Source organism: Ambystoma mexicanum, chromosome 9 (assembly GCF_040938575.1).
Source record: "Ambystoma mexicanum isolate Mex_15411 chromosome 9, UKY_AmexF1_1, whole genome shotgun sequence".
Taxonomy (NCBI): Eukaryota; Metazoa; Chordata; class Amphibia; order Caudata; family Ambystomatidae; genus Ambystoma; species Ambystoma mexicanum.
In genome coordinates, this window is record NC_090931.1 from 516,972,755 (window position 1) to 516,997,536 (window position 24,782).

Genomic DNA, 24,782 nt, shown 5'->3' on the forward strand with positions numbered 1-24,782 from the left:
ACACAACTTATTGCTAAGTATCCATTGTTTGGATCCAGGGCTCAAATGGCAAGGCCGAGAGCAAGAGCAGTAACGTTAAATGGAGAAAAATGCAGTGGTGTGACGAGACAGCAACTAGCAGCCTTGATAAAACACATACCAACTGAAAGAACAGATTACGAGGACAGAAATGAAACTGCATAGGAAGTCGTTTTGCCATGCAAAAATAAATGGTTTGCCACCATAACATGCAGCATCATAAAGGCGTTTGCACTTGGGAAGGAATGGGCATTCGCCTTCTATGAGTTATTTTGATAATTCTGCCACTGTAGGGCAGTAAATATATGGGTTGGCTCCAAGGCGGGAAACGCAAAATGACCAAACTACTGTATAACAATGTCTGATGGGATGTAGCTGACAATGTTTAAAGTTGTGAATTGAACGGTTATTTTCAGACATCAAACCTGCGAATATAAAGTAATACTTAAAACATATTACCACTTAACTCATTTGAGGCCAAAATGTGATGATATAGCTATGTGTAAGTTTACCAAATCTGTATAACTGGTTACAAAGGACACGCCACACAACTGGTCGCATTTTCACACACCACTTCAAGTACCAATTGTTTTTTTTAGCTTTCCTTTTCACTCAGACGATTTTGCACCAACTAAAACATTTCTACATTTTCAATAGGCCATTTTAAGAGGCCCATCAAAGATTCAATGCAGAGCACACCGTTTTTTTTCTCGCCAAAGATAGATCTGCAAAATGTTAATATTTGATGTTAACTTTATTAATCCCAGTTATGCACAACCTTTAAGTAGTATTCCATAGGTTCCGCACGATTCCAAAAGTGGGGCACAACATATCAACATAACCCCGACATCACATATTTGGGGTGCTGCACGCCCCAATTAACTACAATAAAAAGTATTAATGAAATGAGGCACTGCGCATTATCAACTGGGAGAGATCAGTTGCACCATTACAATCTTGTCAATGGTTTCTTTCATTAAAAGAAGGGAGCTTTAAGTGAAGGTATGGCTTGCACCAAATTCTTGAACCATCTTCAATAAGAATAGATTAATGGGTTGAAAAAAATACAAGGATTGTGTGAACCTAAAACGTGTTTTTAGTTTGTGCAAAAATGTAAATAATTGTCATACAAATGTGGGTAGCACGATCATCACCCCAGATCAATCATAACAGTTGGGTAAACCAGATGTATGAGTTCGTTGTCATATGCATCTTGAAAACTTTGCAATAGTTTAAATACAGTCTAGTAACAAGATTCTGAAAAATCAAAATGAAAGGCTTTATATATAATTTGTCATAGGAGAACAAGTGCAATCTTTCAAGTCTCAATAGACTGGCGTACAGAATGACCGTAAATTGGTTAGTTTTAGTGCCCTCGTTTCAGCTAACAAACCTGCCTTCTTAGGTCTGAATTGACCAAAGCAGCCCACATTTCTTAATCTATGGTAATTCTAGACAACGTATAAATTTACAGTATACAATTTGGATTCACCATGCATGAATACTTGTGTGTAACATTTAAGAAGCTCAATCTACATCCAGAATAATTTACATGAAAGGACAATAGTTATTTAAACAGAGCTCAATGGGTAACCATGGTATCTGAGTGCATCAAGAGGAAAGGTGATTGTGTGCGAGGCTTCAACGTGAATTCAATCAACGGCACTCCCACACTTTCACAGTTTGATCTACACTTCCAGTGACTACGTAGGGTGCTGTCTTGTGGAAATCTGTAAAACAAACAAAATTTTAAAAAAAGTTAAACTGCGTGCATCAGCTTTACTACACTTTGCTTAGAATAAGTAGGATTGATCTTAAACCTAAATTATTTGATACATTTTTATTTCAGTATTTAACACAATTAGTACATGTGCAAAATGATACCGTCAGCTACATATCATATGTAGCATGTCCAACTAACTTCCCAAAACCGGCATCATTTTTCAGCTGATCTGACAACAGGCTTTGATTTAGTACATTTATTTTTCTATTTCAGGCAATGTACGTGTCATTCTAAAAACTGGCAAGAGCAACACAACTACAATTTCCGAACCTACCCTTCAGATATGGATCTCTTTGAGAAGATGAGTTTTATTACAGGTGTGCGGAAATTTGACCAAATCACCACTCTCCTAGACTTATTACATTAGCTTGGTCTCCATTCCAGGATACTGTTCAAGACTGCATTGATCAAAGCAGTCACGAGTAGCACACCAGCCTACCTGACAGCTAAGCTCCACATATCTGGTGGCACATGCGCCCCTCTCTCTGCAAATCCACCAATGGCTACGAATCACAACTCGCCCACAAAGAGGACGGACAAAAACGTTCTTGTGTCACACCCACCCTTTCATACTCTATCCCAGTACCAGCTCGGAATGTCCCCAAACTTCTCCAATTGCACAATCTCTCAAGAAGTGGCTTTTTCAACAACACATGAGAAGGGACTAATCCCAATGGATGTACAGACTGACGCAGACCGCCACTCTCAGTACTGCGCTACTGTTATAAGATACCAGCCCAAATGCTGGCTACCCACACCCTGTACAGCGTTTTGCTGCTCTTGTGTTAGGGCGATGCTTTAAACAAACTAAAAATAAAATTAGTACACTATTCATGTAATACATGTCAGCCTGCAATATCTGTATAAAAGCCTAGAAATAATGTTCCTTATTACAGGCTAGTTGTGACATCACAACTGACCTTTATTAGAAAATGACATCACAACTACTGATTATTATGCTTCTGTTGTGACGTCACAATGTCTGCTGCTGGAGTCGGCATAGGGCCGAACCCCAGCAGTCACCGTTGCACTTAAAGCTGTGACAAGTTAAAGATTTTAAATTTATTTTGTATTGACATTTTATAAATTTACAAACATTTCACATAAACCATTATTATAACTACACATCTCTTAACCCCCCCTCCCGCCCCCGCAAAAAAGGCAACAATAATAATTTACCACAGGCTGTTTCAAACAGATCTAATACATGTCCAGGAAACTAACCCATATTTTTTCAAAAAATACTTTTTTTCCTTTCTTTGATACATCAGCCTTTACATATCTGCCAATTTCAACATTTCATCCATCCAAACATCTACTTCCGGGGATCGTTTCAATTTCCATCCTCTCAATATTAGTTTTTTGGCCAATGAGGCACCTCTAAATAGCCATTTACGTTGCGAAGTTCGTAGATCATTCAGCTCATCATCACTGAGAATTAAAGTATTAAAATCATAATCCAAGGTCTGCCCTAATACATTGTTAAAAATGATATAGTCTACCACAGCAATTACTCGCTCTCACACTCCCAAAGCATGTGTTCCAAAGTGCCCATTCTGTGAAAACATCCCCAACAGTCATTCGTATCAAACAGTCCTCTCTCGTGTAATCCCTCAGGAGTCCAATAGACCCTATTCAGGCTTAAACTCACTGTAGACAGGCAAACATTCATCAATATATTCTTCCATCTTTCCGGTGTCATTTCACATGATAATCTCCTAGTCCATTCTTCCATTAGTGATCTGTTATCCTTAGATTTAGACAATGAGTTAATAGTATCTACTCGCAGGCCCACCACCTTCTGTTTTTCCATTGCATTTAGGGGTACAAAATCAGTTGCCTCTTTAGACTGAATTTCTCCAATAGCTCTTTTAAGCCTTTGATAATCATGTTGTGTACAATTAGGAATTTCCCACGTATCCTGAACGTGACTCAGGGTCAGCCATTTGTCATATCTGAGGTCCCCGATCCACTGCACACCTCCCAAGAATCATTCAGGCCAAAATAGTGTTTTCTCATCATCTTTTATTTCAGGGTTGAACTAGGTGAGTCTAGTCTCTTAATGGCATTTTGTTTGTTTTATTATTTGGTAATGCGCGCCAAACCCAGGGGTAGCCGAGTGCAACAGTTTTCATGACAACTTAAGCTTGTTTACAGTATTTGGCAAGAATTTATACAATATAGCAGAAAAAGAGCAAATATATGTGCGACTATATACAAACATATGCCTAAAAAAAAACACAAGCGGCGGGTAGAAGCAAGTATATGACAATGCATTACTTACCGTAAAAGCATTTCTGATAGTTGTATCTGCTTACATTCACATGCTGTGCATAGGTCCGACATCCAGTGGTCACTGCGGAGTATTGCATTTTGTTTTTCGTAGTCGAAAAGGGGACGTCGACAAGGCGTGTCTGTAACACTATCCCTATAGTGACGTGCGTTGTACCCACAATCCCTCACGCGTCGAGCTCCCTCAGTTTGTATTTTTTCTGCCCTGAGGGAGCCTTTTATACGTCAGTGAGTGAGTACAGAAAAGAGAGATGTAGAAAGATGTCTATGTTCCTTCCATCCGAGCGGGGAGGAAGGGTGGGCGCATGTGAATCTAAGCAGATACAACCATCAGAAATGCTTTTACGGTAAGTAATGCATTGTCTTCTGATGTTTGTTAATCTGCTTAGAATCACATGCTGTGCAGAGACTAGCGAGCAGTACCCAGAGTTGGCGTGGGTTATGAGAAGGAACAGTAGAGAAAAGATGTCTTAATACTGCCTGTCCCACCTCGGAGTCAGATCTAGAGTGTGCATCTAGACAGTAGTGTTTTGTAAAGGTGTGCACAGAACTCCAGATAGTCGCTTTGCAGATGGACTCAAGGGGAACATTTGCAATGAAAGCTATGGAAGCCCCAGTGCCTCGAGTAGAATGTGCTCTTGGCTTGAAGGGTAGTTCTCTCTTAGCAAGAGTGTAACAGAGAGTGATGCATTGAACAATCCATCTAGATATAGTGGACTTTGAGACTGCATCTCCTTCTCTTCCTGCTGCCACCGAGACAAAGAACTAATTAGTCTTTCTCAGTGGCCTGGTTCTTTCCATGTAGAACATGGCAGCTCTGCGTACATCCAGTGTATGCAGACTTTTTTCTCCCAAGTTGGAAGGGTTTTCAAAGAACGTTGGTAGTTCTATTGACTGGTTTACATGGAATTTCGAGATGAATTTCGTTGCAAACCTTGGGTGTGTGCGTAGAACCACCTTATCTTTGTGAACTGTTACGAAGGGGTCTAGAACAGAAGAACAAGTTACCTTGTAACGTTCTTTCGACGGGATGTTCCTCCGACGTATTCCTCATCTTAGATATCTCCTTCCAGCTCTGCTGGCCTCAGAAAAGTTTTTCTCTCTAGAGGGCGCTGCGCGTCGACGTCCTCCGAGTCGATGTCCCTCGACAGCCGCCGTATCGACGTAAAGGCCGCGCGCAGCGTCCGTTGCTCAGTTCCGTTTTGTAGCACACAATAATACTTTCTGGACTAAACTAATCACCCTGAAGGAGCGTAAGCTGCAACAACAAGGGAAGTAGAACTGCGGGGATGGATGGGAGGGTCGATGAGGAATACGTCGGAGGAACATCCCGTCGAAAGAACGTTACAAGGTAAGAAGTAACTTGTTCTTCGAAGGGATTGTGTCCTCCGACGTATTCCTCATTTTAGATAGGCTCCCATAGCAGTATTCTATTATTGGAGGAGGGAGTACTGACTTCACGCTGTCTTCTATTGATGAATAGAATGCAGTACAGCCCTTCCAAACCTAGTCTCTTGACTGGAGGAGGAATCCAAATTGTAAAAACGTGTAAAGGTATGGACAGACGACCATGTAGCGGCCGCACAGATGTCTTTAACCGGCACGCCTCTTTTGAGGGCCGATGAAGCTGCAATACCTCTGGTCGAATGAGCCCTAAGGTTTTGAGGGGGCTCTTTCCCTGCCAGTTTATAACATTCCAGAATGGCTAGAATGATCCATCTGGAAATGGTCTGCTTAGTTATTGGTAACCCCAGCTTGTGACCTGCGTAACCTACAAACAGCTGGTCTGCCTGTCTTATCCTGGCTAGTCTACTGATGTAAAAACTTAAAGCCCTCCTAGGGTCTAGCCTGTGTAACCTCTCTTCCTCTTTCCCCGGGTGAGGAGGAGGATAGAAAGATGGTAGGGTAATCTTCTGAGTGTATGGAATTCAGAAACCACCTTTGGGAGGAAATTAGGCTTCACTTGCAGGACAACTTTGTCTTTGTGAAATATTGTGTGAGGGGGTTTACAAGAAAGAGCTTGTAATTCGCTCACCCTTCTAGCAGATGTAAATGCTATTAATAAAACAGTTTTAAGGGTAAGGAATCTTAACGAACAAGAATGGAGAGGTTCGAAAGGTGTGCCCATCAGGAAAGTTAGTACCAAGTTTAAATCCCATAGGAGAACTTGGAATGGTCTTGGGGGATAAACATTGGTTAACCCCTTTAGAAACTGTATTACCAAGGGTAATTTGAAATAGGATGGTTCTTCCGCAGTACGCTTAAAGATGGATAGCGCTGCGAGATAGCCCTTAATGGTGCCAACTTGAAGGCCTGAATTTGCCAAATATAGTAGGAAGGACAAAACCATTGGTGTACCACATGAAAAAGGGTCGATATTCTGTTCTCTACACCAGCTGCAAAATCTGTTCCAACGGCAGCGGTATAAAGACTTTGTTGCTGGCCTCCTTGCCGAAAGCAACACCTCCATAACATCATCAGGGAGGTCCCAATCCTTGTACCTCAGCCTTTCAGAAGCCAAGCGTGAAGGTTGAGGGTTTTGATGTCTGGATGGAGAACCCGACCTCCCTTCTGTGAGAGTAGGTTCTCTCTGAGTGGAAGTCGAATTGGAGGGCAGATGGACAAGTCTAGGTACCACGTTCTCCTGGCCCAACCCGGGGCAATTAGGATCATGGTTCGCCGGAATCTTCTCAACCTCCTGATCATTTGAGGAATGACAGGGACCGGTGGGAACGCGTACAGAAGCGGAAACTCCCAGTCCACTATGAACGCGTCTCCCAGAGCTCCTCTCGGGGGAAATTCCCTTGAGCAGAACAGGTCGCATTTTCTTTTTATGCTGGTGGCGAACAGATCTACCTGAGGGGTTCCCCAAAGGCAAAGATCTCTTGAAGGACTTCCTGAGCTAGCTCCCACTCGTGGGAGACTGTGTTCTGCCTGCTCAGAGCGTCCGCTGTCAAGTTCTTCTCTCCGGCTAGGTGAACTGCCGATAGAGAGATTCCTTCTTGGATTGCCCAAAACCAGAGCTGCATCGCCTCTCTGCACAGGGGTAGTGATCCTACGCCTCCTCTTTTGTTGAGGTAATGCATGGCCACCCTGTTGTCCGTCATTATCAGAACGTTCTTCCCTTGTACAGCTGGCAGGAACGCCTTCAGCGCAAGTCTGATGGCTCTCAGCTCTAACAGGTTGATATGTAGTCTGGACTCCGATGGAGACCAACGACCGCTGATGGTCAAGTCGTTGGCGTGGGCTCCCCACCCCGTGAGTGAGGCATCCGCGACTACTGTTATCTCCGGTCAGGGTTGCCAAAACTGTTCTCCTTTCAGAATGTTCTCCTGACAGGCCCACCACTGAAGGTCTCGAGCTATTCTGTCGGGAACCTGAAGAAGATCTGTCATTCTCCCTGAGAATTGTGACCACTGAGTCCTCAGTGCCCACTGGAGGGATCTCATTCTCAGGCGAGCCTCTGGCACTAGGAAAATGCAGGATGCCATGAGGCCTATCAACCTCAAAAAGTCGAAGGCTGGGAGACGTTGGGCATGTTGGAACTTGGTAACCATCTGTAGAATATCTTGAGCCCTCACCTCTGGTGGCGAGGCTTTTCCCAGGGAAGTGTCCAGGATCGCTCCTATGAACTGGAGTCTCTGCGATGGTATCATTTGTGACTTCTTTAAATTGAGGGAGAAGCCCAGTCTGAAGGAAGTGGCACATGTGATTTAGCTGGATCTGAGCTTGTTCCGAAGAAACAGCCCTGATCAACCAATCGTCCAGGGAGGGGTAGACGTGAATCCCTTCCCTCCTTAGACTTGCAGCCACTACCGACATTAACTTGGTGAAGACCCTCGGGGCGGAGGTCAGCCCAAATGGCAGCACTCGAAGTTGATAGTGAGAGTTGCCAATTGCGAACCTCAGGTATTTCCTGTGTTTGAGATGGATAGGCACATGGAAATAAGCGTCCTGAAGGTCCAGAGATACCAACCAGTCCTGGAACTGAAGGGCCTGGAGGATCTGAGAAAGAGTGACCATCTTGAATTTGTCTTTTCTGAGGAATTTGTTCAATTCTCGCAAGTCCAATATGGGTCTCAGTCCTCCATCTTTCTTCGGAATGAGAAAGTAAGGGGAGTACCAGTCCTTGTTCCTCTCCGCTACAGGTACCGGTTCTATGGCACCTTTCTCTAGCAGGTCCAAAATTTCCTGCAAGAGGAGCGGATCTGGAGCTTTCTGAGAGCTGATCCCCGGTGGATGACTCTGAGGTATACGTAGGAAAGGCAGGCAGTAACCTTGGGCAACTGTTTCCAATGCCCAAGCATCTGACATTATAGCCTGCCATTCCGCCAGATGTTGAGTTAACCTGCCTCCTACAGGTGTCTTGTGAGGGAAGTCCTCAGTGGTTTTGGGGCGGCTGATGCAGATGCCGATGGTAAAGAGGCACCTGCTGTTGCTGCGGCTTTTGAATATCTACCCCGTCCACCTCGGGTAGTTCTTCTTTGTCCCCTTTGAGCCGGTCGTCCTCTACCTCTTCCGAATGCGGAGTAGAAGCGAAAAGACTTGCCCCTCGCAGAGGTTCCTGTGGGACGAAAAGGAGTCTGACGGATTGCAGCTCCTAGGGATTTTGCTGCTGCTTTTGAAGTTTGCAGTTTCTCTAAACTGTCATCCGCCTTTTTCCTGAACAAAGAAGAGCCATCGAATGGCATGTTCAAGAGCCTGGCTTGCACATCTGGGGCGAAACCAGACTTTCTCAACCAAGCGAATCTCCTGGTTGATGTACTAGCCGCCATTGCTCTGCTGATACTGTCAGCCGAATCAATGCCCGTCTGGAGGGATTCGCACATAGCGTCTTTACCGTCCTGTATAATATTCAGGAACGCATCCCTTTCTTCTCCCTCCGGGATGCAGTCAGCCGCTGTAGAAGCATACTCCCAAAGTGTATGGCTGAACCTAGCAAGGGTGCAAGTAGCATTAACAGATTTTAACGCCATGCTACATGCTGAAAAGACTTTCTTTGCCATAGCATCATATTTTTTATCATCCCTGTCCTGTGGGACGGTAGGATAAGCCGTCTTGACATCGGTAGAGGATACTGCCTGTACCACCAGACTTTCTGGGGATGGGTGTTTAGACAAAAACTCCGGGTCTGTAGAAGATACCCTGTACTTTGTAGACAGTTTTTTATTTACTGCTGGTACGACATCTGGGGTTTCCCAGTTTGTCATGATCTTCCTCTGAAGAGCTTTATGAAAAGGCACCACAGGATCCTCCTGTGGGCCTTTGTCAAGAATATCCGTAAGGTCATCTTGTTGGAAAGATTGTGAAGGTGCAGACCACCCCATGAACTCTGTGATCCTGGTCATTAAGGCTCTATAGGGGGTTCCAGCATGCTCCCCCAGGTCTGGCCTAGCAAACTCCACCTCAGGGGAAGTGTCTTACCCACTTGCCTCATGTAAGGAATCATGAAGATCCTTTAACCTGCGCTCTTCAGAGGAAAATTCCTCTCTAATTGGGGTTACAGGTCCCTGCAACTCAAATGTGTCTTCCTGTTCAGACAATTCACCCTCTTCCAAAATTGAGGACATAGTTCTCAATTGTTCTGAACTCATAAAGGGAGTAAATCCCATTTCCAAGGCAGAGGGTGCCGAACTTGTCATTATCGGCCTCGAAAACGTCCATGTCGTCGACGCTGACGTCGAAGGCTTCGAGCGTGGCGTCGAAAACAAAGGCGGAGGCCTCGAAGACCTCGACAGAATTGGAATTCTACTCGACAATCTCGAAGCCATTGACGTCGAGGACCTGGGGATAGTCACTGGGTGTGTCGTAACCGTGACTTTTCTTGGCGTCGGTGTCGAAGCTGGTGTTGAGTCGACAGACCCGTGTGTCGAAGGTCCCTTCGACAACGGCGTCGAAGACACCGACCTCGGCGTCGACGGAACCCTCGTCGACGGAACCTTCGAGGAAGGTTTGGAGGTCATAGTCCTACTCGAGGGTTCGAGACGCGCTCGAGAGGTTTCCTTCGCCGGGTACTGCGACTCGCAGCGTTTTTGACCTCCGGGTCTTTCGACCAGAGCATCGCTCTCGGCAGTCTTCGAGGGGGTCGAGGCCGCTTTCTCGAAGACGCTCATCATTTTTGTGGAATTCCTCCCATTCAGCCCGGGCACTATGTTTCGTGGGGCAAGGGATTCTTTTTGGCGAAACAGAGGAAGAGGAAGACGGAGAAGGGGATCTTCGACGTCTCCTCTTCGAGTGCTTCCATCTCGAGGAGTGATGGGACCCACTCCGAGACCTGGAGCGCGAATGGTGACGAGGAGACGAGTGTCTCGACTTCGTCGACGAAGAAGAAGCTTTAAAAGTCTTACCTTTCTCCAGCTTCCCCCTACGCTCCTTCAGGGCCTTAGCTGTCATGGACATACAGTCTTCGCATTCCGAACAATGGTGTTCAGCTCCCAAACACCAGAGACAAACTCTGAGGGTCAGTCAGCGACATCTTTTCCCCACAATCTCGGCATTTTTTGAAGCCGGATCGAGGAGTTGTCGGTTCCGACGAGGAAGCCATCGAGTACGGATCGAAAAACTCGAGGTAAATAGGATTAATCTGACAAGAACTGAGCAACGGTATTCCGAGGCACTGAGTAAGCGTGGAAAAACGTAACTGAGCAACGGACGCTGCGCGCGGCCTTTATAGACAGGATGACGTCGACGTGGATACGGCGGCTGTCGAGGGACGTCGACTCGGAGGACGTCGACTCGGAGGACGTCGACGCGCAGCGCCCTCTAGAGAGAAAAAATGTTCCGAGGCCAGCAGAGCTGGAAGGAGATATCCAAGATGAGGAATACGTCGGAGGACACAATCCCTTCGAAAGAGCCTGTAGTTCACTTACTCTCCTAAAGGAGGTGATAGCTATTAGGAAAGCAGTCTTAAGAGTGAGGTCTTTAAGAGTTGCCTTGTGCATGGATTCAAATGGTGAGCCCATGAGTCTGGAAAGTCCCATCCGGGAGCTGAGTTAGCTATCGGAGGGTGTATTCTCTTTACCCCCTCCATGAAGGCCTTGATAACTGGTATCTTCCACCACAACACTTTAAGTGCCGCCAGGTGGACTTTAATGGAATCGAACTCTAGACCTGAATCCATTAATGGGTCAAGTACAGAACAATGTGTGTGGGAGAGCAGTCAACTGGGTTGATGCTCTTACCTCTACACCAGATGACAAATCTTCTCCACTTGCTAGAATAGCAGTGGCGAGTATTAGGTTTTCTGGCTTCCCTGAGGATGTCCACACATCTCTGCGGAAGTTGTAGATGTCCAAATTCTATGATCTCAGGAGCCAGGCTGCTAAGTTCATGGTCTGAGGGCATGTATGCAGTGTCCTGCCCTTGTCCTGTGACAGCATGTTGTACGGGCAGGGAAGGGCGAGATAGGGACATCTCCATCAAGTGCGCGAACCATGGCTGCCGGGCCCACATTGGGGCCACTAGTATCATGGTAACTTGTTCCTGGTGCATCTTGTGCACAACTTTGTTGAGAAGGGGAGTCGGGGGAAAGGCGTAGACAAATTTCCCTGACCATTGAATCGACAGACCGTTCCCCTTGGACTGGTTCTGGGGGTACCTGGAGGCGTAACTTTGGCATTGTGAGTTCTCCAGAGTTGCGAACAGGTCTATTTCCGGGAATCCTCATTGCATGAAGATGTCTAAGACAATGTCTTCGTGCAATCGCCATTCGTACTCTTCGGGCAGGGGGAAGTCTCTGCTGAGTTTGTCTGCTAGCAGATTGAGTTCCCCTGGTACGTGTTGTGACATTGGGAACATGTTGTGTCTGGGAGCCCACTTCCATATATTCTGGGACAGCTTGGACAGTCCTGGAGAGTGGGTGCCCCCCTGCTTGTTGATGTAGTACATGGCTGTGGTGTAGGTGTTCCTGGAAGGCTTTTAGTGCTTTGAACACCGCCAGTAGCTCCAGTAGGTTTATGTGCTTGGATGCTACGCTCGGAGTCCACACTCCGTGAGCAGTCTGATGGGATAGGTGAGCCCCCCATCCTGTGCGGGATGCGTCCGTGGTTAGAGTGGCCTCCACCGCGGGTGTGGCAAAGGGTTTTCCTTTGTCCACCACCGTAGCGAGAGAACCAAGGCCTGCGAGACCACCACTAGATTGTCTAGGCCGTCCTTTGTTCGAATTAGAGCCCCTAGGAATTGTTTGACTTGGCTGGGGTCTAAGCTGGACTTCTTCTTGATGGAGAAGCCCAGTTGGAACAAAAGGTCTACAGTCTTTCGGGTGTTTGAGAAGCATGTCTCGTAAGAATCCCGTTATGAGCCAGTCGTCGAGGTAAGGGTATACTGGGATGGATAACCTGCGCAGGTGGGCCGCTGCCACTGCCAGTACTTTCATGAATACCCTTGGTGCAGATGCTATGCCGACTGGTAGTGTTTGCCCTCTATCATGAACCTGAGGTATCTTCTGTGCGCTGGCAACATTAAAATATGAAAGTATGCATCTTTCTTGTCCAATGTTGTCATGTAATCTCCCTGTGATAGCAGTGGGATCACTTCCTGTAAGGTCACCATACAAAACATTTGGGGTTTGACAAACTTGTTCGCTGGGCGCAGATCTAATACAGGGCGCATGGTTAGATCCTTTTTGGGTACAAGGAAGTACACTGAATAAATACCTTCCATTACCTGAGATAGAGGCACGTCCTCTATGGCTCCTTTTTCCAGCAGTTGGTCCACTTCTTGGAGAAGGATGGCGAGGTGTTCTGGTGTCATGCGGCGTCCCCTCTGGGGTCTGTATGTTGGGGAACTGTTGAACTCTATACAGTAGCCGCGGGCTATGGTGGAAAGTACCCAGCGGTCTGAAGTTATACCCTCCCATGCTGGAAGAAAGGATGTTAACCGGCCCCCGACCGGCGTTGCATGGGAGGGGACGCAAATCTTCGCGTCACTTGGTGGTGTTGGTGGCTTGGGAGTCTCTGGGGGTGAAACCCCGGCCTCTTCCTTTGCCACGGCATTGACCTCTCTGATTGTACTAGCCGCTATTACCCTGGTAGTTGCTGGCAGAATACTGTTGGTTTTGTTGCTGGCGTTGTCCACTAAAAAAAAGCGCTTAGACCAAATTTCAAAACCCCCTTACAGGCGGGGATTTGGTAATAAGGTCTTTATTGCATCAAATTCTTTCTTTGCGTTCGCCAGTGCGCCATCCACTGCTCTCCCAAAGAGGTTTGACTCCTCTATGGGTTTATTAATAAGGGATGCTTGTGTTTCCGCCTTAAATCCGGAATTGCGAAGCCAGACATGACGCTTCAGTAAAATTCCTTGCACCAGAGTGCGGCCAGCCGTCTCTGCTGCATCTAGGGTATTCTTGACGATGCTTTGATTGACCAGAGAGCCCTCGTTAACTGTAGCTAGCAAACGAGTCCTTAGGGGTTCGGGAACTTCTTCGATGTCCTGTTTGAGCTTAGCCCATTGAGCATCGGCGTAGCTTGCCAATAGGGTATTATTATTGGCGATTCTGGTAGAGAATTCTGCAGAGGTGGTGACTCTCTTGGCTAGGGCGTACAGCTTCTTCCCCTCTTTATCTGGGGGTGCCTCGCTGGTAGATAGTGGGACTCCTGCCCTTTACCTGGTGTTGGTCACGACCAGGGATTCCGGGATTGAGTGACCCTTAATATATAATGGGTCTGATTGATTGGGAGAGAACAGTTTCTCAATCCTCGGATTGACCCCTCTCACCAATGCAGGAGTGGAAAGAGAAGGTGTAATACGTCTCTTATCTGAGGAGAGGATGGGTATAATTTGGCTAGTGGGGGGTTTTTCCTTGATAATCCTCTCCACAAAATCGGTGTCTGGGGCGACTTCCCCAGTTTCAATTTCGAAATGTGCTGCTGCCTTCAGCAGTGCATTGAAGGTGCGTTCATCGACAGGCGAAGGGTTCCTGACTGGTGTAGTTTCAGTAGACCTGATGACTATACTGCTACTGCCTGTGTCTGTCGACCTAGCCGGTGACTGCCAGGGATTTGAGTCGCCCTCGCCTGTGTCCTCCTGGAATACCTCCTCACATAGGTTTGTTTCCTCGTGAAAACCTTCCTCTTCTTGTTGGTCTTCAACATAGGTGAACTCATCTTCCTCCTGGAAGAAGGTATCTTCCTCAGTGGGATTGTGAGGGTATATGTCCTCCTGTATGGGGTCCTTCTGTATGGGGTTATAAAACTTCTTGTATTTAGCCCTTGGACTCTCCAGGGGTGCCTCCCTTGGTCTCTTGGGTGTCCTGTCTTCTGGGATGGACATGAACCAGTCTAGTTTATCCATACAGGTCTGGAACCTTTCAAAGGTCCACTGAGGTCGGCCAGGACGGTCTGGGAAAGAAAAGGGGGTTTCTTCCTTCTGTAATTGTCTGGTTCTGTCCCATAACGTCGAAGAAAGAGAGCCTTCGCCTTCTGAGTAGCCTTTTTGCTGGCTAGGGCCTTCTGTCGGGAACTGGCCTGATCTGTTTTCTGGCGCTTTCAGCGTATCTTTGGCCTTGTGCGCGGTTTTGCTCTCTTCCGAGGGATCGGTCGCCGTCGCGCTATGTAACGTCGAGCCTATGTAACGTCGAGCCTTTGCCCGTCGAGCCTTTGCCCGTCGAGTCCTTGCCCGTCGAGTCCTTGCCCGTCGAGTCCTTGCCCGTCAAGTCCTTGTTGGCAACGTGAGCGCTTTTGCGATGCGCGTCGCCGGAGGTTTTGGGGTTAGCGCCCTTATTTTTAGAATGCCCAGACGCCTGTCGCGGAAGTGGTGGTGGGGAGGGCTGACGACCCTTACGGTCGGCGGAAGACGCCGGTGGGCCCGGCGTCCCCGTTGGCGCTATGGCTGCCTTCGTCTTCGACGAATGCGTGCCGGGGGGTATGTGCTTTGGTGTTTTTGCGTGTGCGTCCTTGGCGCCGGGGTGTACATCCCCATAAGCTGGGCGTGAGCCGGGCTTGTCGGGGCCGGGGACGGACGACGAGGAGCATGAACGCTCCTTTGAAAGGTCTACAGCCTCAGTTACGGGGGCCGTGTAGTCACTTGTCCTCGTCACACTTGGCGGCGGCGGCAGAGGAGTCAGGCCTAGACATGGCGTAGGCCGCCCACCTTTTGGCCCTGCGGTATTTTAGAGTTTTGGGCTTTAGTAATTTACAGGCCGCACAGCCGTCGTCCTGGTGATCGAGGGGTAAGCAACGGTTGCACCGTTTGTGCTTATCCTTCCAGGTATATTTACCCTTGCAAAGTGGGCAAAACCTAAATGGCGTCCTCTCCATAGCTGAGGGCAATAAGTGTAACTACGACCTCGAAAGAGAGGGAGGGGAAAGAGAAAGGCATTCTTAAAGAAAAGAAAGAAAGGCCACAAAACCCCACTCTCCCTACTGTGTATAGCCGGCGAGGCCTGGCCACGTGTTCGGCAGCGCCGAAGGATCCCCTCCGCTCGTCCTTCCATCGAAGATCTTGCTCGGCGGAGAAACAGCTCTGCGTCGAGGGAGGGATGTACGTTATTGATATTAATAACAAACGACCAAAGGTCGAAGAAACTATTTGGCAATGTCTCTCGAGGAGCTCCGCATAAAGGCGACCAGTAGCTGGGCGGAAAAAAACAATCTGAGGGACCTCGACGCGTGAGGGATTGTGGTTACAACGCACGTCACTATAGGGATAGTGTTACAGACACGCCTTGTCGACGTCCCTTTTTCGACTACGAAAAACAAAATGCAATACTCCGCAGTGACCACTGGATGTCAGACCTATGCACATCATGTGATTCTAAGCAGATTAACAAACATCAGAAACAAGAATATATACAGACAAGTGCCTAGGAGCAGGGCATGTCTTGGGGTGTCCAGGCAACAAATCGGTAGTGGCTGGGTGGGAGTAAGCTAGTCCTTGGTTTCAGAGGTTTTACAAATTCCTTTCAAGAGCTTCTCAAAAATTGTGTTGTGGGTTCCATTTTATTTTTCTGTCCTGAAGTGGTTGTCAGGATAGCTCTAGGGGCAGAGAAAGTCTTCGACAGGGTGAATTGAAGTTATCTGTATGAGGTGCTGGAAGAAATGGGTCTTGGGGAATGCTTTATAAATTGGGTTAAGCTTTTATACTCCAACCCGACAGCAGATGTCGGAACCAATGGCATGAGATCAGAAAGCTTTGAACTGGAATGGGGTACTAGGCATGGATGTCCTTGGTGCCAGTTTTTATTTGTAATCTCAATAGAACCACTGACGGCTGCAATTCAACAAGAGCAAAAAATACAAGGAGTATGCTATGGCGGAGTAGGACAGAAATTATGGTTATATGCAGATGATCCATTACTAGTGCTGAGGGACCAGGGAAACTCACTGCCAACTCGTATGGAACTTATATGGGATTTCAATAAATACTCAGGGCAAAGTCAGAGGCAATACCGCTAACAGTTATGATAAGCTGCCGATTACAACTCTTGGATTAAATGGTGCCCGGAGAAACTTAAATATTTGGGCGTCTGGATGACCAAAAAATTTGAAGGAATGGCATAGAAGAATATGAAGGTGTTAAGTGCAGGACTTAAGCAGGAGTTGGAGAGGTGGAAGTTTCTGAATCTCTCTCTATGGGATAAAGTCAATGTCCTTAAAATGATCTCCACTACAAAAATAACTTACGTTCTGAGCATGCTACCATTGGATGTAGGGAAGACAAACTACCAAGGATTAAATTGTGGAAATTGCAATTGCCTCTGGAGAAAGGTGGTTTAGGAGTTCCACATTTTTATGCATATCATCTGGCTTTTATGGCAGGATCTTTTATACAGCTTGTTGAAAAGAAACCTGATAAGTGGACCAAAGCAGAGGCAAGCTTTTCAAATTCTGTGCTTGTAAAATAGTTTGAGACACTTTACAGACAGAAATTGACAAGGAACCAATTGTTTCATTTGGCCACTTCTGGAGTGTAACATGTGAGCAAGAATTTGCACTTAACGCACAAAAATAAAAAATAAAATTGCGATTCCTTTTCTTAAACTGCTCAAATAATTTTTCTGCAACAAATTACAAACTGCATGTTAGCTTTTTTTTAAAAAATCCAATGACATTCTACATCAATAATATGGAACAAATAAAATATATTTTACATTAGATTAAGCATGACACCAGGAGATAAGTGTGGCCATGTATTATCAGGAATAAAAAAAAATATGCTGTACTTAAAAAGGATATTTGAAGGTCACCTCAGAGTTCCATGACCTTATAAAGGAACTCTGCCTTCGGAATCGCTCCTCTATTTGGTCATGGAACTCGTTGGCAACTTGCAATAACCTTATAACATATGGTAGGGTGCCCACCTTATCCCATATATAATTTAAGACATGGAGATTAACCACTAGGTCATGCAACCATTGTTGGAAGAGCAGAATCTCATATCTTACCGCCAATGAACACAAAGAATGCTGAGCTCCTTATATATGCACTAATGCTACTTTTGTGACATTTAAGAAAAACATGAGTGGAGTTCAGAGCCGGCCCACGGCAAGGGTAGTCTGTGTGGTTGCCCAGGGCCCCGCTGTCTGGGGGCACCCACTGGCACTAGTGCCTTTCTCGACTATATAGTATTTTAAAGAGTGGATGTACTGCTTTGAAGGTTTACTTTAATGCAGAGCCTGACAAGTGAAGATCATAAAAGATTTGATCAGATGATAAACGCTCCTAACTTGCATGTCTGGGGAAAACGTGGTTCACCGCTAGGTATTTCTATTACATTTCAAAATCATAATTGCATTTTAGAATAGGTCGTCAGAGAGCATTGTGTGGTGCTGAATCGGATGAGCATTGATTCAGAAGTTACTTACTTGTAAATCATAGATCATAGTCAAACTCTTTGCATGCAGCACCAGACGTCTGTTACCTGTAACTGTATTTCCCGTCGTCGGACTGGGAAACCTTGGAAATTGTTATTAAAATCAAACTTTTCCATGGGAAAATGCTATACAGATAGCCCCATATGGCTTGTGTAGTCCTTCACTAGTGCAGTCCCTCCACCTCCTTTGGTCCTTTTAGAGTCTACCCTTTGAGGTGGCAGGGTTTATGCTCCGCCCCAGGCATCCATCTTCAGATTTTGAACCAGAAATATAATTTTTCTGGTATTAACATGCATCATACCAGAGATTGGTTTCTAAGCGCAGGATCGGAATTCAAACCTGTGTTCTGCTGTGTTGTCTTGCTTCCAAGACAAATGTATTGCCCCTGAGCTATCCACCCTCCCAACATAGGTGAGGACTGATTGGATACGGAGCAGCCACTCCCGAGGCGGGGGAGGGCTTGCACATGTGAATCTAGGAAACATACCAATGCTGCAGAAGGGAGTAGTTTCTTACCTGTATCTCCATTTCTCCAGCGTTGGCATCTTTCATGCATTCACATGCAGTGAATATTTCCCGTCAAGCTGGGAAACCTCAGTAACTTTAACCTAGCGTTTTCCTATGGAAAAACTTTGACCCCTTAGTGTCCCATCAATGTCCTTTTTGAGTGCTTTAGGCTACCCGATAGGATGTTTGCTATAAATAGCCCCACCCCAGCAGCTTCCCTTCCGATTTTAACTTCCAAAGTAGAGGAAACCCGAATCACGCTTTGCCTGCAGGGGGAGGCCGGCAGGCGCATTTGAATCCATGAAAGATACCAACGCTGGAGAGATGGAGTTAACTACTCGCTTCTCCAGCATTGATCTTTCACAGATTCACATACTGTGAATAGATTATAGAGCAGTACGAACCACCCTTGGAGGTGCATGACAGGCAAACCAACCCCAGGCTATAACCACAAACACAACAAATAACATCCCACAACATTCATGATAACAGAACCAGCAAGTGATAGAGTAAAATACAAACCACAGAAGCTGTAGGGGCATACCTTATTGAAACGGGCGTTGAAGGACCGCCCGTCCCACCTGTACATCTTCCACATGTTGCTGACCCAGACAATAGTGTCTGGTGAAGGTAGGCACCGCCCCAAGAAGCCACCTGGCAAATATCAATGAGCGGGATTCCGACACCGTGGACCTTGTAGAATGGGCTTTAGGATTGCACATCAAGGACTTGCCAGCCTTTTCATGACAAAATTAAATTGTGGACAAAGCCGAACGTGAAAGTCCTTGCTTGGAAATGGATTGTCCATTGCTGGAGGGACCAAACGCCACAAATAGCTGTTTCGACGGCCTGAAATCCTGAGTACAGGCCAGATAAAACTTCAGCACCCTCTTAACGTCCAGAGAATGTGGGGCTCTTTCAGCCGGCGTGGTTCCCTTCGACGAAGAACAAGGGCAAGGCAATTGTAGCGCGTTTGTGAAACTCCAAAGGCACTTTTGGTATGAAGTGCGGATTAGTAGACAAGAAAACCTTGTCCCTCGTGAATCGCAGGTACGGTGGGTCAATGACCAGCGCTGAAGTTCCGAAATCCTCCTGGCAGATGCGATTGCCACTAGAAATGCAACCTTCCACGAAAGGAACTTCAAGGATGCCGTCGACATGAGCTCAAACGGCGGTTTCATGAGAGCAGCGAGAACCAAATTGAGACGCCATACTAGAGCACACCTTTTCTCCGGGGGAAAGTCAGAAAGTCCTTTCAGAAAATGCTTAACCAATCTGTCACTAAACAGAGGACTAGCCGGATGCTTTCTGGTGAATCTGGAAATGGCCGCTAAATGTACCCTGACTGACAACGCCAGGCCCCCTGCACCAAGCAGTTATGGGAGAACCTGGGCCGGAGTAACCTCCAATGGCCGCACTCCCGGCTGCTGTTCACACCAGGCACGGAATCTCGCCCATTTCCTACAGTAAGAGACATTAGTGGAAGGCGCCGTTGCCGCCTCCAGGATCCGACGCCCCTCCTGTGAAATACCTAAATGACCAAACTGTGAGCGGTCAGGAGCCAGGCTCAGAGATGCCGGATCGTGATGCCACACTCTCCCATCATCCTGCGATAGTAGATCATGTTCCGCCCCCAGATGAAGCGGCTTTTCCATCACTAGATGAAGGAGATCTAGTACCATGTCTGTCTGGGCCAGAGTGGGGCGACTAAGATTATTCTGCACTGGTATCTGCGCACCCACTGGATCATCCGTCGAAGCAGCGGAAACAGAGGGAATGCACACCCGAAGAGGCCCGTCCATGGGAACGAGAACGCATCCCCTTTTGACCCTGGTGAGCCACTCAGCTGGCAAACAATGGGCACTGCTTGTTCTTCGGCGTGGCAAACAAGTCGAGAGTGGGAAACCCCCACTTTCTGAAGATCTTTGTCACCTACGCCTTCTTCAGCATCCACTCATGCAACTGTCCCCCCGTCTCTGCTGAGTGTGTCTGCCTGCACATCCTGGAACCTCGGCAGATGGTAAGCCAGAATATGAATTTGCTGCACAATGGCCTAATGCCACACCTCCTGAGCCTCTCTGGACAGGAGCCGAGAATGCGTGCCCCCCTCATTCCTTAAATAGAATATTGTAGTGGTATTGTCCGTCAACACTAAAACCACCGTGCCTTGGATACAAGGGAGAAAGGATTTCAGGGCACAGTGTACCGCTCGCAACTCCAGTACGTTGATATGCAATCCTGCCTCCTCCGTAGACCAAAGGCCCTGGACCTGCGACTGGTCGAGGTGCACCCCCCAACCCACCTGTGAGGCCTCCGCCACTAGTGTAAACTGAAAGTTATGCTCCAGCAGGGGCATGCCTCATACCAGATTGTCTGTGCATGCCCACCATCGCAGGGATTCCACCAGTCCCTTGGAGATGACCACCTTGTCCACCCATAACCCTCTACTTTGCAACCACCTTTCAGCGAGAAATTCTTGTACCGTCGCATGAACAAGCGACAGTTCGGCATAAACTATGGACCCCAGCAGTGACATGCAACTGCGGACCGAGACCACTGTTCCTCGGCCACATTCAGCCGCTCTGGACTACAACTTCACCACTCTCTCTCTGCCGACGATGCCCAGTTTCTCGCACAGAACAATCTGTTGAAGCCGAGAAAAACCAACTCCCTGGATGGTGTCAGAAAGGATTTTGCGAAGTTTACTGCGAAGCCCAGTCGTAGTAGCAGGTTCATGGACACCTGGAGAGATTAACGCCCTTTCTGGCAAAGGCCCCCTTAACAACCAGTCAAGCTACGGGTACACAATGCCCCTCCCTGCGGAGGAAGGCAGCCACTGGAGCCAGGCATTTTGTGAACATTCTGGGCGCAGACTTAAGCCCAAACGGGAGGACACAGAACTGGTAATGGTCGTCCCCGACCAGAAAGCACAGGAACTTGAGATGGTTTGGCCTCATCGGGTTGTGGAAGTAAGAGTCCTCCAAATCTAACACCAGGAACTCCCCCGGCTGCACCACACGGATCACATCCTGCAGCATCAGCATCTTGAACTTCAGGCGTTGCAGATTCTTGTTCAACGGCCCAAGATCTAGAATAGGCCTCCACTTTCCATTGGGCTTTTGGGTGACAAAATACCCCCTGGCCCCATTCTGATACCGGAACTGGTTCAATCGCCCTTCGTCAACATGAGTTTGACCTCCTGCCGCAAGACATGCAGGTATGGCTGCACCACGTGTACAGTGGAATTGGGAGTTGAGGACCACGAAACTACAAACGAGCGGCCAAGACATACCGTATCCAGTACCCAGCGGTCCGTAGTGATAAGATTCCACTCGTCAACGTGTCGCAACACTGCCCCCAAGTTGACTGCCCGCATGGCAGTCATTGGTGAGACAGATTGCCATCCCTTAGCAGCTGAGGAGGCAGGACCATTCTTACGCTGCACCTGGTAGTCTTTGCTTTTCTGCGCCGCTTGGAACGAGTACCTGAAACCTTGGGAAGAGTAACTGGGGCGAATGTAACCTAGGTCGCGGGAGGCAGCAAATCTGGCATTACGAGAGGCCCATCGAAACGCCCAAAAGGGGCGAAAAGAACATCCCGTTTGCAGATCCACCAGCGACTTTACTGTCTCAGTGTCTTCCTTCATGCCTTTGAGCGCCTCATCGATCTTCTCGCCAAAGAGCTGCTCCCCATCACAGGGCATATCCACGACTTTATGTTGGACTTCTGGACGGAAGTCAGTGCAGCGCAACCACACCTGCCTCTGGAGAAATTAGAAGTTACTCACCGTAGTGACTAACGTACTTCATACATCATGGGCGTCCCTTACAAGGGACGGGAGACAGAACCCTTTTCACCAGAAAAAAAGCTCTTTCCCCTTTAAATTTAGAGGCGCGCAGTGGTTCAGCCCAGGGAGCATGCGCTTCCCTGACTCCGCCCTCCGGCGCCACACCTCCGTCCGCATTGAAGCGTCGACAATAGATTTAACATTGGCTAATGACACCAGAACTATTAGGGTGGAGGATGGTGGGATGTATGGAGGAAAGGCGACTGAAGACCAAGTACTTTAGTCACTAAGGTGAGTAACTTAGAATTCCTCTTACGTCCCGATCCCTTTCCTCCATACTGCATGGGCGATTACAACTGAATGTAGCCCCAGGGTGGAGAGGAAAGCTTCCTTAAGCAAATAGGTTCCTGAAAACGGCCTGTCTGAAAGCCGCATAAGACCTAGAGCCAGCATCCTAACTAATGCTTGCAGAAAGCTGAGGGAGTGGCCCAAGTGGCCGCTCTGCTTATGACTTGTCAAGAGACATAGTGCTGGAATGCAATGGCCGTTGCCTTGGCCCTAACTGCGTGGGCGTGCATGTGGCCGTAAGCAGCTTGTGCTGGCCCTCGTACGCCTCCTTGATGGCGGAGACCATCCAGTAGGATATGGAGGCCTGATCATGCGCCTCCGAAAGTGACAAACATGGCATCCGATTTGCAGAAGCCCTTGGTCCTGTCCAAGTAGAATTTCAGGGCATGCCAGACATCCAGGCAGTGAAGAACTCTGTGCTTCGTCTTTAGGATGAGCAAAGAACATAGGAAGGACTATTTCCTCATTCAATTGGAAAGCAGACGGCACCTTGGGCAGAAATGCTGGGTGTGTCCGCAGGACTACTTCGTCCCTGCGAAAGGTAGACTACGATTGCGAAGCGACCAGTGCCTGGATTTCGAGGACTCTACGAGCCGAAGTGAGGCCGCTTAGTAAGGCCGTCCTGATGGTGAGCAGCCTGATGTCCGCGGACGCCATTGGCTCAAATGGTTTGTGCGCCAGGGTGCCCAAGACAATGTTGAGGTCCCACACGGAGTGCGGCCTCTTGACAGGCGGTTAGGACCTTGCGAGCCCCGTCAAATGCTTCTTGACGAGTTCCTGTAAGCTATGATGGCTGCGAGGAATGTACGGCAGATAATCTGCACGCCAGAGTGGACGAGGTGTGCCGAGAAGGTGAGCACGTCATCCAAGGTACATGCCAGGGGGTCGATTTCCATTGAGTTTGTCCAGTGGCAGGACCTGGTCCATTTTCTTTTATACTGGGCCCTGGTAGCTTTGCTCCTTGCGCCCTGTATGATTTCCAGATTAGCCTGGGAGAGGCTGAGGTGCCGCAGCGTTACCTGCTCAGGTACCACGCTGTGAGGGCTAGATGACCCTGCCCCCTGCTTTGCCAGTAGATTTGCTCGGCCGGTCGGGAGGTGAATTGGAGGCATCTCCGAGAGGCTGAGCAGCTCCAAAAACCATGGCGTGGACAGCCACCATGGATCTATTAGAATGATGTTGAGTTGGCAAGACTCCTTGATCTTGCAAATCGCTCTGAATTAGCAGTGTGGGAGGAAAGGCATAAGCCCACATATAGTTCCAATGAAGCCCAAATACATCGCCCAGGGAGCCGTGGACCTGGCCCTGCCAGGAGGCGAACTGAGGGCACTTCTTGTTGTGTCAGGTGGCAAAGAGATCCACTTGGGGAGGACCCAACCTGTTGAATATCTCCTGAATAATGAGGGCGTTTAGCTGCCACTCGTAATTGTCCGCTCCCAACCTGCTGAGCCTGTCCGCTTCCAGGTTGGATTCCCCCGGGAGGTGGACTGCTGTGAGGTAGATGTTTTCCAGGGCCCACTCCCACATGTTGATTGCCAGTCTGCAGAGAGGAGGGGGATCTGGTGCTTCCCTGCTTGTTGATGTAGTACATGCTGGTCGGGTGGTCTGTCTGCATGAGGACAACCTTGCCCTTGAGAAGTGGCAGGAAGGCTCTTGAGCGCTAGCCAGATGGCGTTGAGCTTTAACTAACTGATGTGGTATTCCTGCTCTTGTCGGGTCCAGGTGCCTTGTTCAGAGAGATCATCCAGAGTGGCTCCCCAGCCCTGGAGCGAGGAGTCTGTGGTGATGGTGGCCTGCGGGGTGGGCGGCCGAAAGGACTTGCCCGTCCGTAGGTTGCAGTCCCTGGACCACCATGTTAGGTCCGAGTGGAGAGATGGAGGAACGTTGATCATCTCGGATTGCGAGCCCCACGCCTGGTTCCATGAGTCCGCAAAGTGCTTCTGAATCCTCCTCATCCTCAATCCCATGTATGGGAGGTCTAATAGGACCACTGACAGGTGACCCAGGAAATGCTGGTAGCACCATGCCGAGGTCACCTCTCTGCTTAGGAAGTGGGTGGTGGCCCTCTTGATGGCCGAGATCTTGTCCTCTGATGGGAATACCTTCTCGGAGCATGGGTCCCAGATGAGGCCCAAGAATGTCAGTCTGCGTGGAGTGCAGCTGTGACTTCTTGAGATGGAGCGAGAAGCCCACATTGTGCAGTGTGTTCATAAGGGCCCGGGAAGAGTGGTGAACTG

General features: G+C 48.1%; 1 protein-coding gene across 2 annotated transcripts in view; it reads right to left on the bottom strand.

Annotated features, from left to right (window-relative positions):
• Nucleotides 1-753: 753 nt before the first annotated feature.
• Nucleotides 754-24,782, bottom strand: part of PAFAH1B1 (platelet activating factor acetylhydrolase 1b regulatory subunit 1) — a 1,367,099-nt gene continuing 1,343,070 nt past the window's right edge. For both annotated transcript variants that reach the window (XM_069615068.1, XM_069615067.1), the window contains exon 11: nucleotides 754-1,748. In XM_069615068.1, the coding sequence (XP_069471169.1) occupies nucleotides 1,675-1,748 (74 nt within the window). In that variant the 3' untranslated portion in view covers nucleotides 754-1,674. The remainder of the gene's footprint in view (nucleotides 1,749-24,782) is intronic.